The sequence below is a fragment of the Dermacentor albipictus genome, chromosome 2, assembly GCF_038994185.2.
Source record: "Dermacentor albipictus isolate Rhodes 1998 colony chromosome 2, USDA_Dalb.pri_finalv2, whole genome shotgun sequence".
NCBI lineage: Eukaryota > Metazoa > Arthropoda > Arachnida > Ixodida > Ixodidae > Dermacentor > Dermacentor albipictus.
This window is the reverse complement of record NC_091822.1, coordinates 69326370-69340337: the sequence shown is the minus strand read 5'-3', so window position 1 is coordinate 69340337 and position 13968 is coordinate 69326370. Positions and strand designations below refer to the sequence as shown.

At 45.1% G+C, this 13968-nt stretch overlaps 1 protein-coding gene across 2 annotated transcripts in view; it reads right to left on the bottom strand.

The window, feature by feature from the left end:
- LOC139055955 (glutamine synthetase 2 cytoplasmic-like) overlaps positions 1–13968 on the bottom strand; it is a 52893-nt gene that overhangs the window by 9466 nt on the left and 29459 nt on the right. For both annotated transcript variants that reach the window (XM_070533666.1, XM_070533667.1), the window contains exons 3-5: positions 13563–13730; positions 9807–9959; positions 7800–7927 (exon numbers count right to left, since the gene is read on the bottom strand). In XM_070533666.1, the coding sequence (XP_070389767.1) occupies positions 7800–7927; positions 9807–9959; positions 13563–13704 (423 nt within the window). In that variant the 5' untranslated portion in view covers positions 13705–13730. The remainder of the gene's footprint in view (positions 1–7799; positions 7928–9806; positions 9960–13562; positions 13731–13968) is intronic.

Below are 13968 nucleotides of genomic sequence, written 5' to 3'. Positions count from 1 at the left end.
CGAACACTGTTCCTCTACTGTCTAAAAAGTATACGTCACTTGCGGGGAGCGGCAATGGCGCCATTGTTTAGTGCCCGTATGAAAAACAGCGATTGTACGAGTGCTTTTGAAGCACGTACTCGCATTCCTAGCGCAAAATTTTCTGGAGTGGCTGTTGAAGGTCTCAGTTACCTAAAGTGGTGCTTTTTACGCTTGCCTGACTTTAGTGGCAGTTAGTCTTTAAATGCAAGAGTCTGGTGACACGTCCTAAACAACACGTTAGTGTCGCAGCAGCAGCCCCTAGTGAGAGGTTGAGCTACGATCTCCTGGACTTATGAACTGCAATGTGCTGACAATCTGAAAACCTTAATACTGATTACGTGTGTAAAAAGTGGCTCTCTACCAAGGAACATTCCTGGATGAAGAGGAGTGATCCATGTAGGTTAAAGCAAACTAGTTTTCTACATAGATGTTCTGCTTCCTACTGTTAGCCACTCACCGCAACTACCACTCATTGGAGCATCACCATCAGTTAACGAAAAAATTCACCGACGATTGCGAAATTCCCAATGAGAAATTTGAGCTCATGTCTATATGTCTTTTCATTTCGCGATATACTGGCCGGTGAGGACAATCTGTCTCGTGCGGCACGTTGCGAAGGAGCGAAGTGAGGCGCGACTGCCTCGCTAAGTTGGAGATCGCGCGAGGCAGCGCGTGGGTGACGCGCGGGGGGACGATTAACAGCAGCTGCCGCAGGAAGGCCTACCAGACGACGCGCGCTACTCTGGCGCCATCACGTAGCCATCATCCCCGCACTACGCTTTTCTCACGCTTTCGCCGTGCTCTCCTCCTCCGCTTTCCTTCTCGGGCCTTTCATCCCCCGGTTTGCTCCGCACTCGCCCTTTCATCCTTCGCCGAGCTCGCTCGTTCGGTTGTGCCGAAACCGACGCCGATGCTCGCCGCAGGAACGCGCGGCGAAGGGCCGCGCTCAAATAAGTCTGTGTGCCATGCGTATGTCCTATCCTGAATCGGCGGAATAGGACAATATCTAACTATATCGGGCCTAACAAGACACTCTGGGAAGCTTATCGGTGCATGTAGCATACTGATACTGGACCATCCCCAGTGTGCATGAACAAACACCTGTCAACTTAGTAGTCATGTGTTTAGTTCCACGCGGCCTCAAACTTGCATAGCCTCCAGCGACCTTTAGCAGTAAGAAGGAGTTGACGACAATAAAATTTGTGTGCAAATAAGGAATCGCAATGTGTAACGAATGTGGAAGTGCTTTGTAGATTCTACTAATTTGAATGAAATAGTAATATTGTTTTCGCCGTAAATTTTTCCTAGCATTGTCGGCCAGATTTTGGTACACTACTTCCATTCCCTTATACTGCAATATGCTTTTCAGTTGTGCGAGCGATGACCTGAATGCGATGAAAGCATGGGATCCTATAGTTAAGCACGCATATTTTTTTGTTTTGTTTGTTGTGAAGTCAAATGCCTGTAAATAATTGCTTTGTAAACGAGACCACACATAGTCTCTGATATTTAGAGTTGCTAGCTACTGCCAAACACGACGCCTCTGCAGACCATGCAGACATGGTGCAGATCACAGCTTTCAACTGTTTGTGAAATTTGTAGCGTAAACGAGAAGAATAAAAATCGAATAAAATTTAATAAATTCCTTTCCTTTCCTATAATAAATATACAGTTACACGTCCTCTCTTGAGGACCCATACGCACGGCGCCATCATTGTCATTGTTTCTGTCACTGTTTTCGCTTTCGAGGCACCCAACGGTATGCATGCCATGGCAAGCGAAGCGACAGTAAATCCGTAGTCAAGCGATGTCAACTGCATGCAGGGGGCGTGCTTGAACAAGAAGCAAACGAAGAAACGGTTAAAATCGCCGCTCAACTGTTTTTGTAAAATTGTCGTGGCTGTCGAAGTCTCACAACATCTACAGTGAAAACGGTGAATGGCACGACGCTGTGTGTTTGTAACTGTTTTTGTATTTTTTGACATAAAGACTACTGGCATAATCAGCGTATTACGCGCACGCGTCGCGAGTGTGCGCGCGATCTTATTGCTTGCCCGAATGCATTTCCTCAGGACAAGCTACTTCGAACGTTACTATTTGTGCTAACATCTGTCTAGTCTAGCGAAGTTGCGAGTGCTTCCACGCCTTTATTTTAATGATAATTTAACTAGTGAGAACCGAGAGCGCTTTCGGATGGCACGGGTAAAGAGCAAGGAAACAAATTATAAGTTTTGCTGGACAAGAAACGGCAGAATTTTTGCAAAGAAATCAGAAGGGGCGTCACTGCTCAAAATAGATAGGAAGTCCAATCGTGATAAACTTGTTTGAATATGCACAGTTGCGGCTTTCTTGTCACTACTAACATTTCAGAAGCTAAGACATTTTTATCTGAGACACAAGGAAATGCTTTGCGTATAAGCCATGTCAATATACGTAGCATTAAGAAACATTGGGACCAGTTCGTCGCTGCAACCTCAAGTGTCCGCTCTTTGTTTGATGTATTCGTCTTGAGAAAAATAAACATCTCATTGGAATGTACTGGGCAATATACTCTGCCAGACTATCAAATGTTTACATACACACGTCCTGTAGGAAAAGGGGGAGGCATCGCTGTTTTTGTTAAAAATAAGTGGTCAGTTTCGGAACTAACTGTTTCCTTCGTTCACGCTGAAGCAGTAGCGCTTCGCCTGAGCACTCCTGAGCTGTCAGTTGCCATTATTGCAGTTTATCGCCCTCCACGCTTCAACACACGGTTGTTTTTGTCTGAGCTAGATACTGCTTTATCATCACTTTCTCTAGATTAACATGTGTGCCTGATAGGCGATATAAATATAGACACACTCTGTCCTACGAAGGCACTTGTCAGTGGTTACCTTGACACCATATCAAAATGGGGCCTAGAAACAACAATCCGTTGTGCCACACGCGAAGAATTTTTGGCGGATAGCCTTACGGTTGCATGTATCGACCACATAAATGTGCGGTCATGTAATCTAGTTATTAATTCCACAGTAGTTCAAACAAAACTAGCTGATCACTACTTCGTTTGTAGATCTTTACCACAGCCATCTGCCACCATTGCTTCTAGCGCGTCCAAGACAATTTCAATAACTGATCCAAGGTTATTTGATAGACTGGTCCAACAATATGATTGGCACATATTTCTATCAACCATGCCCCCGTCGGAAACTCATCAAAAATTCGTTGCTCTTTTCGATGACTTCAGGAGAGAATCCACTCGAATTATAACGGTTAAACAGCGCTGCTCTAATGATGGTTGGATGTCAGCAGAAATTCTTGCTGTTATAAAAGAAAAAGATATGCTTTAGAGTCTGTGTCGCCGAGGCCCTAACTGCAACACACTTCGGTTAAAATTTAAACTTTGCAGCAACAGAGTTAATGCAGCTATTCGCCTCGCTAAACGCAATCACTTTCGCAACAGGTTTAGGAATGCCCGGTTTGACAGCCGTAAAACCTGGTCCCTAATAAATGACCTCAGAGGTGTTGGTAAAAAACTACGCAATGATAACTACTTTTATCCCACTTTTAATCTGATAGCCAGAGTATAGATAATGATTTTAACGATTTCTTTTCTAGAATATCGGGTTTTTCTAGACCACACCCGGATACATGTACACTAAAAACAAGTAACCTACAATCGGCTTATCTACCGTTGCTGGCGGATTGCGACCTGAAAGCAATTCTTTTTAGTTTTAAACTCAACAAGTCCGTAGGTGCCTATGGCATCTCTGTCATCGAGCTTCGGAGAAACTACAGCTACATCAAGGACGTTTTTATAGCAATAAATAATCATATCTTGTCATGCGGCATTATTCCAATCAGACTGAAAAAACAGCAATCGTTATACCACTCTATAAGAAATGGATCTCGAGGCAAAGTTGAAAACTACCGCCCCATATCAGTTTTACCTTGCATAGCACAAATTTTAGAGAAACACATGCTGCTCACTATGAATAGCTTCCTTGATACTAACAACATGTTATCACCGCAGCAATATGGCTTTATAAAAGGCAAAGGCACTCAGCACTTTTGGATGATTTTTCCGTTTTCCTAAACTTCTGTTTCGAAACTAACCAGGTAGCGTGCGCATTGTTTCTTGACGTGAGCACGGTATTTGACAGTGTCTGCCACGACTTGTTAACAAAGCTTTCTATGATGGGATTCCGTGGTTTGTTTCTGTCACTTCTCGATAATTTTCTCCGGGACCGGTTTCAGTACGTCGCAGTTCAAAGCTTTCCCAGCAGTCTTTTTCCAATCAAAGCCGGTGTTCCACAAGGTTCAGTATTAAGCCCTCTCCTATTTAACATTTACATTAATGATCTGTCTAAGGCAGCCCCCATTAAGATATTTCAGTATGCAGACGATACAGTGTTAGTTTCTCATGCAAATCAATATTCTAATGCAGCTTGTCATTTACAAGAAGCAGCAACGAAGGCAATGGACTGGTTTGCCAAAAGTTTAATCGACATTAATGTATTAAAAACACAACTTGTCTGCTTTCGAAGTCCATTAAAGAGAGTACACTTGACTAGGAAAGTAGACTTACATAATTCACATTGCAATCCATGTTCTTGCGCCCCTATCGACTACACATCATCCGTAAAATATGTCGGTTTGCGTTTTGACAGCGATCTGTCATGGAATTCGCATGTTTTTTATGTCTGACAGAGGATTCGCTCAGTGCTTTGCTTAGGCCCAAACAATGAAACGTTCCTTTCCTTCGAGCGCTTCCTAACCTTACGTGAGGCCTCCTTACAGCGAAGGACCGATGGAGGAAGCAAGCGTACTCTGAAAGCTCGCTTCACCCATCCTCACGTAAGGAGCGGTTGCCGCCATGCCTGGGTTCGAGATTATCTCTTAAAAGCTTTAGGCGAACACCAGAACACCACTATTCAATAAAAAAGGTTGTATCGTCGCACAATCTTTAAGTTGATGAGCTAATATAGAGAAGCGTGGACGCTTTCTTCTAGTTTTGTTTACTAAAGTTAAAAAAAAAAGTTGAGCATTACAGTGCAAAACTTGATGTGCTCCAGCAACGCTGGCACGCCTGCGTCTTGCAACGCCTAGCAACGCCTAGCAATGCTTTCATGCCGCACGCGTGACTGAAACGAACATGCCTGGCATGACGCACCGTGCTCGCGCTTCTCCGCAGGTGGGCGACAGTGCGCATGCGCAAGCAAACGTCACGTGGTTAAGCAGTGAGGCGAAGCGCTCGTTCAGGGCCAGGAGCGCCGTAAGGACGCATGAAGGTAGCTTGGCCCAAACAATAAAACGTTCCTTTCCTTCGAGCGCTTCCTAACCTTACGTGAGGCCTCCTTACAGCGAAGGACCGTTGGAGGAAGCAAGCGTACTCTGAAAGCTCGCTTCACCCGTCCTCACCTAAGGAGCGGTTGCGGCGTGCCTGGGTTCGAGATTGTTTCTTCAAATCTTTCCTCGAACACCATTATTCTATTAAAAAATGTTGTATCGTCGCACAATCTTTAAATTGAATAGCTAATATAGAGAAGCGTGGACGCTTTCTTCTAGTTTTGGTTACTAAAGTTAAAAAAAAGTTGCACATTACAGTGCAAAACTTGATGTGCTCCAGCAACGCTGGCACGCCGGCGTCTTGCAACGCCTAGCAACGCCTAGCAATGCTTTCATGCCGCACGCGTGACTGAAACGAACATGCCTAGCAAGACGTACCGTGCTCGCGCTTCTCCGCAGATGGGCGACAGTGCGCATGCGCAAGCGAATGCCACGTGGTTAAGCAGTGAGGTGAAGCGCTCGTTCAGGGCCAGGAGTGGCGTAAGGAAGCATGAAGGTAGCTTTGGAGCTACCTTATGCTGAGGAAGCACCAAGGAAGCCTTCACCGAGGGCCCCTCAGTAAGGAAGCTTTCAGAGTGACATAAGGTAGCCTCACCGCAATGAAGGCTTCCTTACTGAGGAAAGGAGGGTTTCATTGTTTGGCCCTTAATTTATAAAATCCGTCACCTCATGCCCATATCAGTCAGGACAACCACCATGCATGCGTTGTGCTACAATGTTGTCCGATACGGAATTACTGCCTACGGACATTGTGCTCTTCGTTATCAAAAAAGAAATAATTCACTAATGCTCTCCCTTTTAGAAGTTATAGGTTATGACTTGTGTCTTGAAGGCGACACCGACATTTTTAAGGCATTATCCATGCCAGATTTTTCTTTGGTTCTACTGCACACAATAGCCCTGAGACATTTCTGGGACAATCGTTATAAAGAACCATATGTAACTCCGCGTAGCCTTAGACCAAAATGGCGTTATCAAATACCTCGTTGTGCAACAAAATACCGCAAGAGAATGCGCGAATACTAAGTTCCTGCGTTGTTTAATTATTTACCCCGTCACGTGCTGCAGTCAACATCAAAATACGAGCTCAAGAAAGCACTAAAACGTGCGGATTTAAGCGGCTATACCATGTAAAGAAATAGACCTCGCTTACCTCCTTCTGTATTACGCCTACAGAGTGTCTGATTAAAAATGTGATCAGAAAGTTTGTTCCTGCACAGCTTTCATTGAAGCATTTGTGGTTTTGACTCATTTTGTTATTTATAATCATCTACTCATTTTGTGCCGCGTAAAGTAATCATGAGGCATGGTGATACTTGTACGCTCCAGATGTCGTCTCCAACCTGTACATGTGCATATATGTGCACCTATTATAAATGCGTGCAATGTGAGTATCAGTGTATGTATATACATTTATCGCCTCCGTGTATTTCTTTTTTTTCTTCTCTTTCTTTCTTGATATTGTAACAGTTTGTACTCTGCCTGTCACGCTCTGCCAGTCAAGCCCAATGTGGCTTTGGCAGGCCTGATGAATGTATTTGGTTTTATAGAAATAAATAAAGAGTATTATTATCTACTACACAATCATAGTATTTGTGCTATATGAAAAAAGGAGGGAAATGTGTCAAGGAATGTCTGGCGACCATGCTCGAATAGACAGGCCGTTGGTTTTCCAGAATGACTTCATGGCTTCACGCTACACGAAATGTAACTCGGTAAGCAGTCTCTCCCAAAAGGACTTCTTCTTGGGCAAGTTGATGCTTAGATTTGCTAGGTATACTTTGTGGTGCAAAATACATTACTTGAAAAGGGACAGAAGAGAGGAAGACAGTGAAGCGCCAATGTCTTCCTTTCTTCTACCCCTTTCCAAGAAATGTATCTTGCGCCACAAAGTATACCTAGCAAACAAAAGCAGCCTCTGAGCAGGCAGCTTCCCTCAAGTAGCACTAATTTTGGACAACCGATATTACCTGCTGTCCTCATCGAGTGTGTGCGTTATCTTCATCCGTTACACGATTCTAACATCCTTGAGTACAGTCTGACCTGCAGTGACCGGTCCTACTGTGTGCGTCCTGCGCTCTGTGTGATCTGTGCTGCGCGCACTTTGCTTCACGTTTTAGATTTGCCATCTTTGTCTTTGTTTCCTCTTTCCTCCCCTTCTTCCGATCTTCAATTTCTATGTTTCGGTCTCCTCCTTTCTGAAGAGCAAGCAGGCATTGCGCCTCTACCGGGGGCAGTGGAAAGCCTGCTCCTCGGTTTGCCATTCGTGCCATGTGTATATACGTTCGGAAAACAAATAATAATAATAATAATAATAATAATAATAATAATAATAATAATAATTCTGCTGTAATGCTGCCTAAGGAATGGCATAGGCTTACAAGTGCTCTCCGTGTATCATTCATTAGAAATCCTAGTACTAGTCGTGCAACAAAAAAATAGACGTTTACCTGTGATAGGAGGCCCTCAGAGTTCGTACCGGCCATTTTGACCCCGGCGTAAGTGCATGCCTTGTAGTGAGCGTCCGATACGTATCTCCCCGCAACGGCATCAGCCCCGACGCCATAGCAGTATGGACCTGAATACGGACAGATAGAGTTAGTGCCATATAATTTAGTCTTAAAGTTTTTAATCTAATATTTAACCAATAACTCGGACGTACAAATAGTAGAAGCATGACCGTCGCCTGATCCTTTTCAACATTGTTCTGAAACTTTTAAACGCCTAAGCATTTCTATGCCTACCCAATGAGGAAACCATCCAAGCTTCTGCCACGTAAGACGAGATCGCTTTAAAAATAAGGCCAGCTGCAGTGAGTGAATTGACCTTCGTGCTGCCCCTCATCTTCAATGCGAACTGAGCGGCGAAAACACAGCGCACACAAAGCTATCAGCCCTCGCTGCACTTCGTCCCCATCGAAGATAGCTTTGAAGATTGAGACCTCGCGGGCGCTCCATACCTAGTCATCGCCAGAGTACGGTTGATCAAGATTTATAATAGTTCGCATCAAGAAGAGGCAGCGTCATTGGTTACGTTTACGTACGAAGTCTGCCAAACTTGGTATTGTTCAATTATATCATGTACTACAGCCTACATCGGCCAGTGTTCACCTTGCACACATCGGCAGAATCATTTAAACGAATCATCATATAAAATGAGTGAAAACTCCTACTACTCGCCTCTTCTTCGTCGTCTCATGTTGGTCTCCCGTAACATTTCGGTGTTGCAACCGAGCTTCAAGTTTCACGATTATTTGCCCGTGTTTCTCGCCATTATACTAAACACAGCAGCATATGACGATGAAAGAGCACGTTATTTGTAGCAAATGCGTCTGCATCATTTCGATAACCCCCACAGGAGATTATGCGTGTAATCTTTTTACCAACCATGATTATAAACCAAGAGGAAGTTGAAAATTGCCGTAGCGCTTGTTGTTGCACTAGAAGGCACATTTCCATTGCAAGAAAACGAGAAAAATGTAATACCTATTTGTTCATGAACATAGTTCTGAAACGTTTTACCTCCCACGTTAATAATTCAAGAAAAAGTGAAAAACTGCCGTAAAAGTACCTAATTCATAAACCTCGACAAGGGATGGCGACAAACACCTAAGGGAGACACGGTGTCTTAAAGATGTTAACTACCTTTCTCTGGTAACGCAGAGGGCTCACTTCATTGTTAAAATTCGTCAACAGCGTACACCAGTGATGGTCACTGTGACATTGGTAAATACAAGCACCGTTCTTTACCAGATGAAAACAGTAAAAACTGATAAGTTTTGCGGTCTTTCCGAGGCCTTAACTGTAGGCAGTCTTGAAGCGAAGGTCTATTTTCATAAATGATATGCGCGGATTCAACCATCGCTGTTGACGAAAGTCCTATAAGTGTACCTCGCGCCCACAAAAACGCGGACATATATGCAGAATGCTTTCGGTGCAGAACTTCGCTTCTTGCCTGCATATACCGTGTCTGACAGCAACCTAACACTGAGTGGAAGCTGAGCTTAGCGTCAGCCAATCAGGTGAGCGCTCATGCAAGTGCAGTGTGACTGCGCCAGCTGCCTCTCCACGTCACAGCGCAGTGTACTGAGACTGAATCTTAGCATCTTGCACCAGAGCGCGCCTCGCAGCCTCAACTCCAACTCCACCTCTCCTATTCGGCCGGAAATACGAGTGTGGTGCTTTGTCGTGAGGAGGGCCACCTTTAATACGCAGCTTACTTGCAGCGAACACTGCGTCGTTGCATGCTGCAAAGAATCACATGAATTTTGCAGCAGAAGGGAATCAGCACCTAATATCCAAGTTAATGCGCTTTATTAGGTGATGTACAGCTCCAACAAGGCACGCAAGAAGACATAGAAGACGAAGACTTGACGGTTGTGTAACTCTTTTTTGTTACCTCGCGTGACCTGCTTATGCTACACGTCGTTGAGGCTGCGAAGATGTTCTATGACTTGCCTAGAGGTTTTATTGTATGGGTGGCGTCTCTTGGCCAGCCTAGTGGGTGTCCATCCTTTTCAGTTATCACGTACTCTTGCTCGATACCGAACCAGGGCTCCTGGTCATTTGCCTTCTGCATTGCATCAAGGCAACTCCGGCGGGTGTTGCTCTCTGAAACCAAAACAAAATGAATAATGAAAATGAAATCAGTGTACTGGTAGTATAGACTACTTTAGTCTATCGGTGTGCAAAATATCGCTATGTAAAAGGAAAGGCTCAGGAAAAAAAATACTTTGCGATGTACCATGTAGTTAGAATGAGAAGAGCCACAATATTTGAAGTGCTATAAAAAGGCTGTTTTAAAGCGAAGCTTTTTTACCTGTTGCATAGCCCCACCGGGATTTGGTGTATAAAAGGAATGCTGAATCACCCCCCCCCCCCCTGTCCCCTTTGGTTTGTTGAAAGAATATAGCATAGGCGGATAGCATATGCTTCTATGAACATTTCAGCCAAGTTTTGCAGTCGTGAGCTGCGCGTGGAGCTCCCAAGTGTAGCGGGAAGTCAGCTTCCTATCAAGCGATCTATTTCAACTGAAGCCTGCTTCTAACTCTTTTCTGGACGGTTTGTTTCGTAAAGTACTGGATTACCATACAAGGCTGCTATTGGCTAATAGCTGGTGTCAATCAAGATGTTTGGATGAGTACGCTTCTTCCTACTCTTACTTCATATTTTTATTGGTGAAGTTTAACAAATAGGCTGAAGTAAGCGAAAATCTATTTTTGAATTTCAACAATAATTACGTACTTCGGGATGAAGCCGACTCACGCTCATGCTCGGCCGCGGCTGCCCGCATAGGAGTTAAACTTTGGCCACCCTGCTTATTGGTGTCGTAGCCGTCGGCTCCTGCTAATCTCTACTATAGCCTTGAACGCTCAACTATCATGGAAACACGCGAAACTCAAGGCCACACCACACGCAGGCTTGCCAGCGCGGGCTCACTCCTGGACACTCCTGGTCAGACGCCTAATAAACTTTTTGATAGCGCTTGAACGTCCCCAAGTTGAATGTGTCTACTATACGTCAGTCAAGCTGGCCAAGGGCAAAGCCGGTCCGCACCACGTAGCATGCATGGTCAGACTAGAATACATGAGCGCGAGCATGCAAACAAGCCCTGTCGTGCACAAAGCAAACTAGGTACATACACACTACAGCTACATTCAGCTGCAGTCTGCTACGTATCGCAGATATTGCGGCCCTCGCGATGGGCCGTGACAAGTTCACTGGCTAAGCGCACTGCGGCCCGCGATGAACAACCGCGTTTGACTTAAGTTTGGTCCGTCGTAGGCGCCACAATAGGAAGCAGTGGCGGCTACGCAAACATACAAAATCAAACTTAAACTGCGCGGCACGGTGAAGTTCAGTTGCAGGAGCTTTATGGACACGCCGCGCTCCTCCGTAGCTTTCGTAGTGCAAGGCATTGAAGAAGGAGCGCAAGCAGCGTGAAGGGCGTGTTTGATTTCCAACATCTCCGTTTCTGCAGAACTCATTGACGTACTTCTTGCGGCAAAGTATTTGTGAAACAATATGGGTTAACTTCAAATGCATTTCTCCATTTAAGTAAAATGTCACAGTATCGCCCGAAAGCGAAGCATCGATTGCCCTAGCAAACTGGTAGACAGCTATACGAAATAAGGCTAGTAGTTTTATTGGCCGCATAAATTTGTGAACATTCGCTTACTGAGTCAATTAGCAAGCATGGTGTAACACACGCTCACGGAAACATGAACACATCTAGCTCAGTGACCACGGAAACCTTCCCTCAAAACGCTGGAGTGAGGAAGCGCGGCAGCAGGAGCGAGCGAACTGACCTTCGCGCTGCCTCTCGCATCAACCGAAACTGAGCGGTGAGAACACAACGCATACGAAGCGATTAGCCATCGTCGTACCAAGACTCTGTTCCCGTCACACATCGCTGATCTTTGATGAGTGGTGCGCTCTCGCGTCTGACGTCACTAGGGGAACTACGCTGTCGCGCCGCGCGTGCGCTGGCTATGTGCCGGCAAGTTGAAGCTGTCGGCCGGTGTGCTCTGTTCGAATGTTTGAAATGTGAGCCAACAGGTTCGTGTAACAGTGTATATACGGAATTTCCGGGTCACTATTCCCAGCGAAATCGAGCGGAGTCGCAGTCAACACCACGGTTAGTGTCGATTGCTCCTGGTGTCGTCTGCTAGCGTGCAAACGTGCGTGTATGGCGGTGGTTTCTCGCCATTGCAGTTACGTTGTCGGGGTGCACTCATATTGATTAGGGAGCGCTTTCTCGACGATTAATTGCAGCAGTTGGCCACTGATACCCTATCTCAGCCGTAATACTGTGTTTCGCTGTGCAGCACGTACTGCGTGTTCGGTCGCTTGCTTTGCTGGCCCCAGAGATTAGAATTTTAATGCTTCCCGGCGCGTTACACATATCGCAAAAGACGTTTGATGCCATTCTCTGGAAACTATATATGTGGTCACTGCGGCGCGTTAATGCACGCATTGTTTTAGCAGCATTGCAGCGAAAGGCGCTCTGCAACGCCTGGTACAAGAGCGGACAAAATTACTGGACGAAACCAATTTTTGTAGTCTTGTGCCGGCGTCCTGACCTTCGCAAAGAAATTTTACTTAAACTTGATTACTTTCACCATTACACAGCTCGCTCCTAAATGTTAGTAGGCTCGAAGTAACCATGGCGGGTGATGAGAATTAGGGCTATCGCATAACAATAACAAACAGTAACCTTTGCTTAGACCACCGTTTTCAACATATCTTGTTCTGTAAACGCATCATACGTGTTTAGAACTAAAACAAGAAAGTTGAGAAGCTTTGGTTTGCCGGTACTCGACCGAAGAAATAGCCGGAGTGCTAAACACACACCACATTATCACTAATGAAATCCACACAAAAAGGCGCAATAAAATGTTCATCGGCTTCCTGACGTTTTCTTTCTTTTGATAGCATAATAATTTTCTAACGCTGATAAGGGATGTTTTCGGAGTCATTCCCGGTAGCATGAAAGTGCGTTAAACAAAAACAGTCTTATGCTAACCTAAAACGAGCACACAATTTTTGCCTTACAGAAAGTCGTAATGATATTAATTTGCGAGAAAATAGTCTAAAACATGCTTTACCACTGTGAAACATGATTGACCGTTGTGCTACTAATTGCCGAAATAAACCACTTGCCAGTAACATTATGATAGTTTCTTATCAGAACAAGAATTGTACATGCAACACCAAGTGACTAGAATGATGTCCAAAATTTAGAATTTGTATTGAACTACAATGCCGCTTTGTTGACGCGAAATTTTATGAAAGAACGATAGGTCAACGTCAGTCAGCCTATCCTTGGCCACATCTTCCTGACCCACTTCGATCAACGTCAGCATGCAACGCCATCGCCTGATTGATAGCAAGACGCGCCTATCAATTCCTGGCATTTTGTGGGCTGTTGCGGGCACTGGCATAAACGCGCCGACACCACCATGCCCGTACGATAGAATCCTCGTAGACTTGGCATACAGTTTGGTATAGCTTTGCGTTATAGTTCCCTGGGTACGCGCCGCCAGATATTTCGCGATTATAGCCCGGAGTTTTATGCAATAAGGCAGTGTCAGTGACATCTCATTCTGCGTAATGATACAATACACCACGATAAAAAGCCTGCTATGTCTAGCAGCAAAACTGGGGCACATTTCTGCCTGATCAAACGTGGTTATGAGAATGATAAAGGTTTACTTATGGGTGTGTGGTCGTGCTGTAGTACTTCGCAGAGGACCAGCTTGTTGCGGCCCTTGAGGAACGGATCCCTGAACAGGGCGACTGGTGACAAGTAAGCCTCGGACTCCGGGCCTGTATCCGGCCACTGGTAGGATAACATGGCGCAAAAAGTCCATTCCGGGCAATCTGCAAACGATTAAAACAATAAATGATGGAAGAATTAGATAAACTACACTATAAGAGTGAGCGAGTCAATACGGGGATCAATTTCCCAAGGTATCACGTTTCAGGACTTGATGGGCCTAAATGCTTATTGAAATCATCGAATATAGGTGTAGCCTGCCGCATAGCAGAAAAAAGCAAGTAGAACACCGCGCCCAACCCAGAACCTGTATAATCTGTGCTCGCGGTATGTGACGCTTGA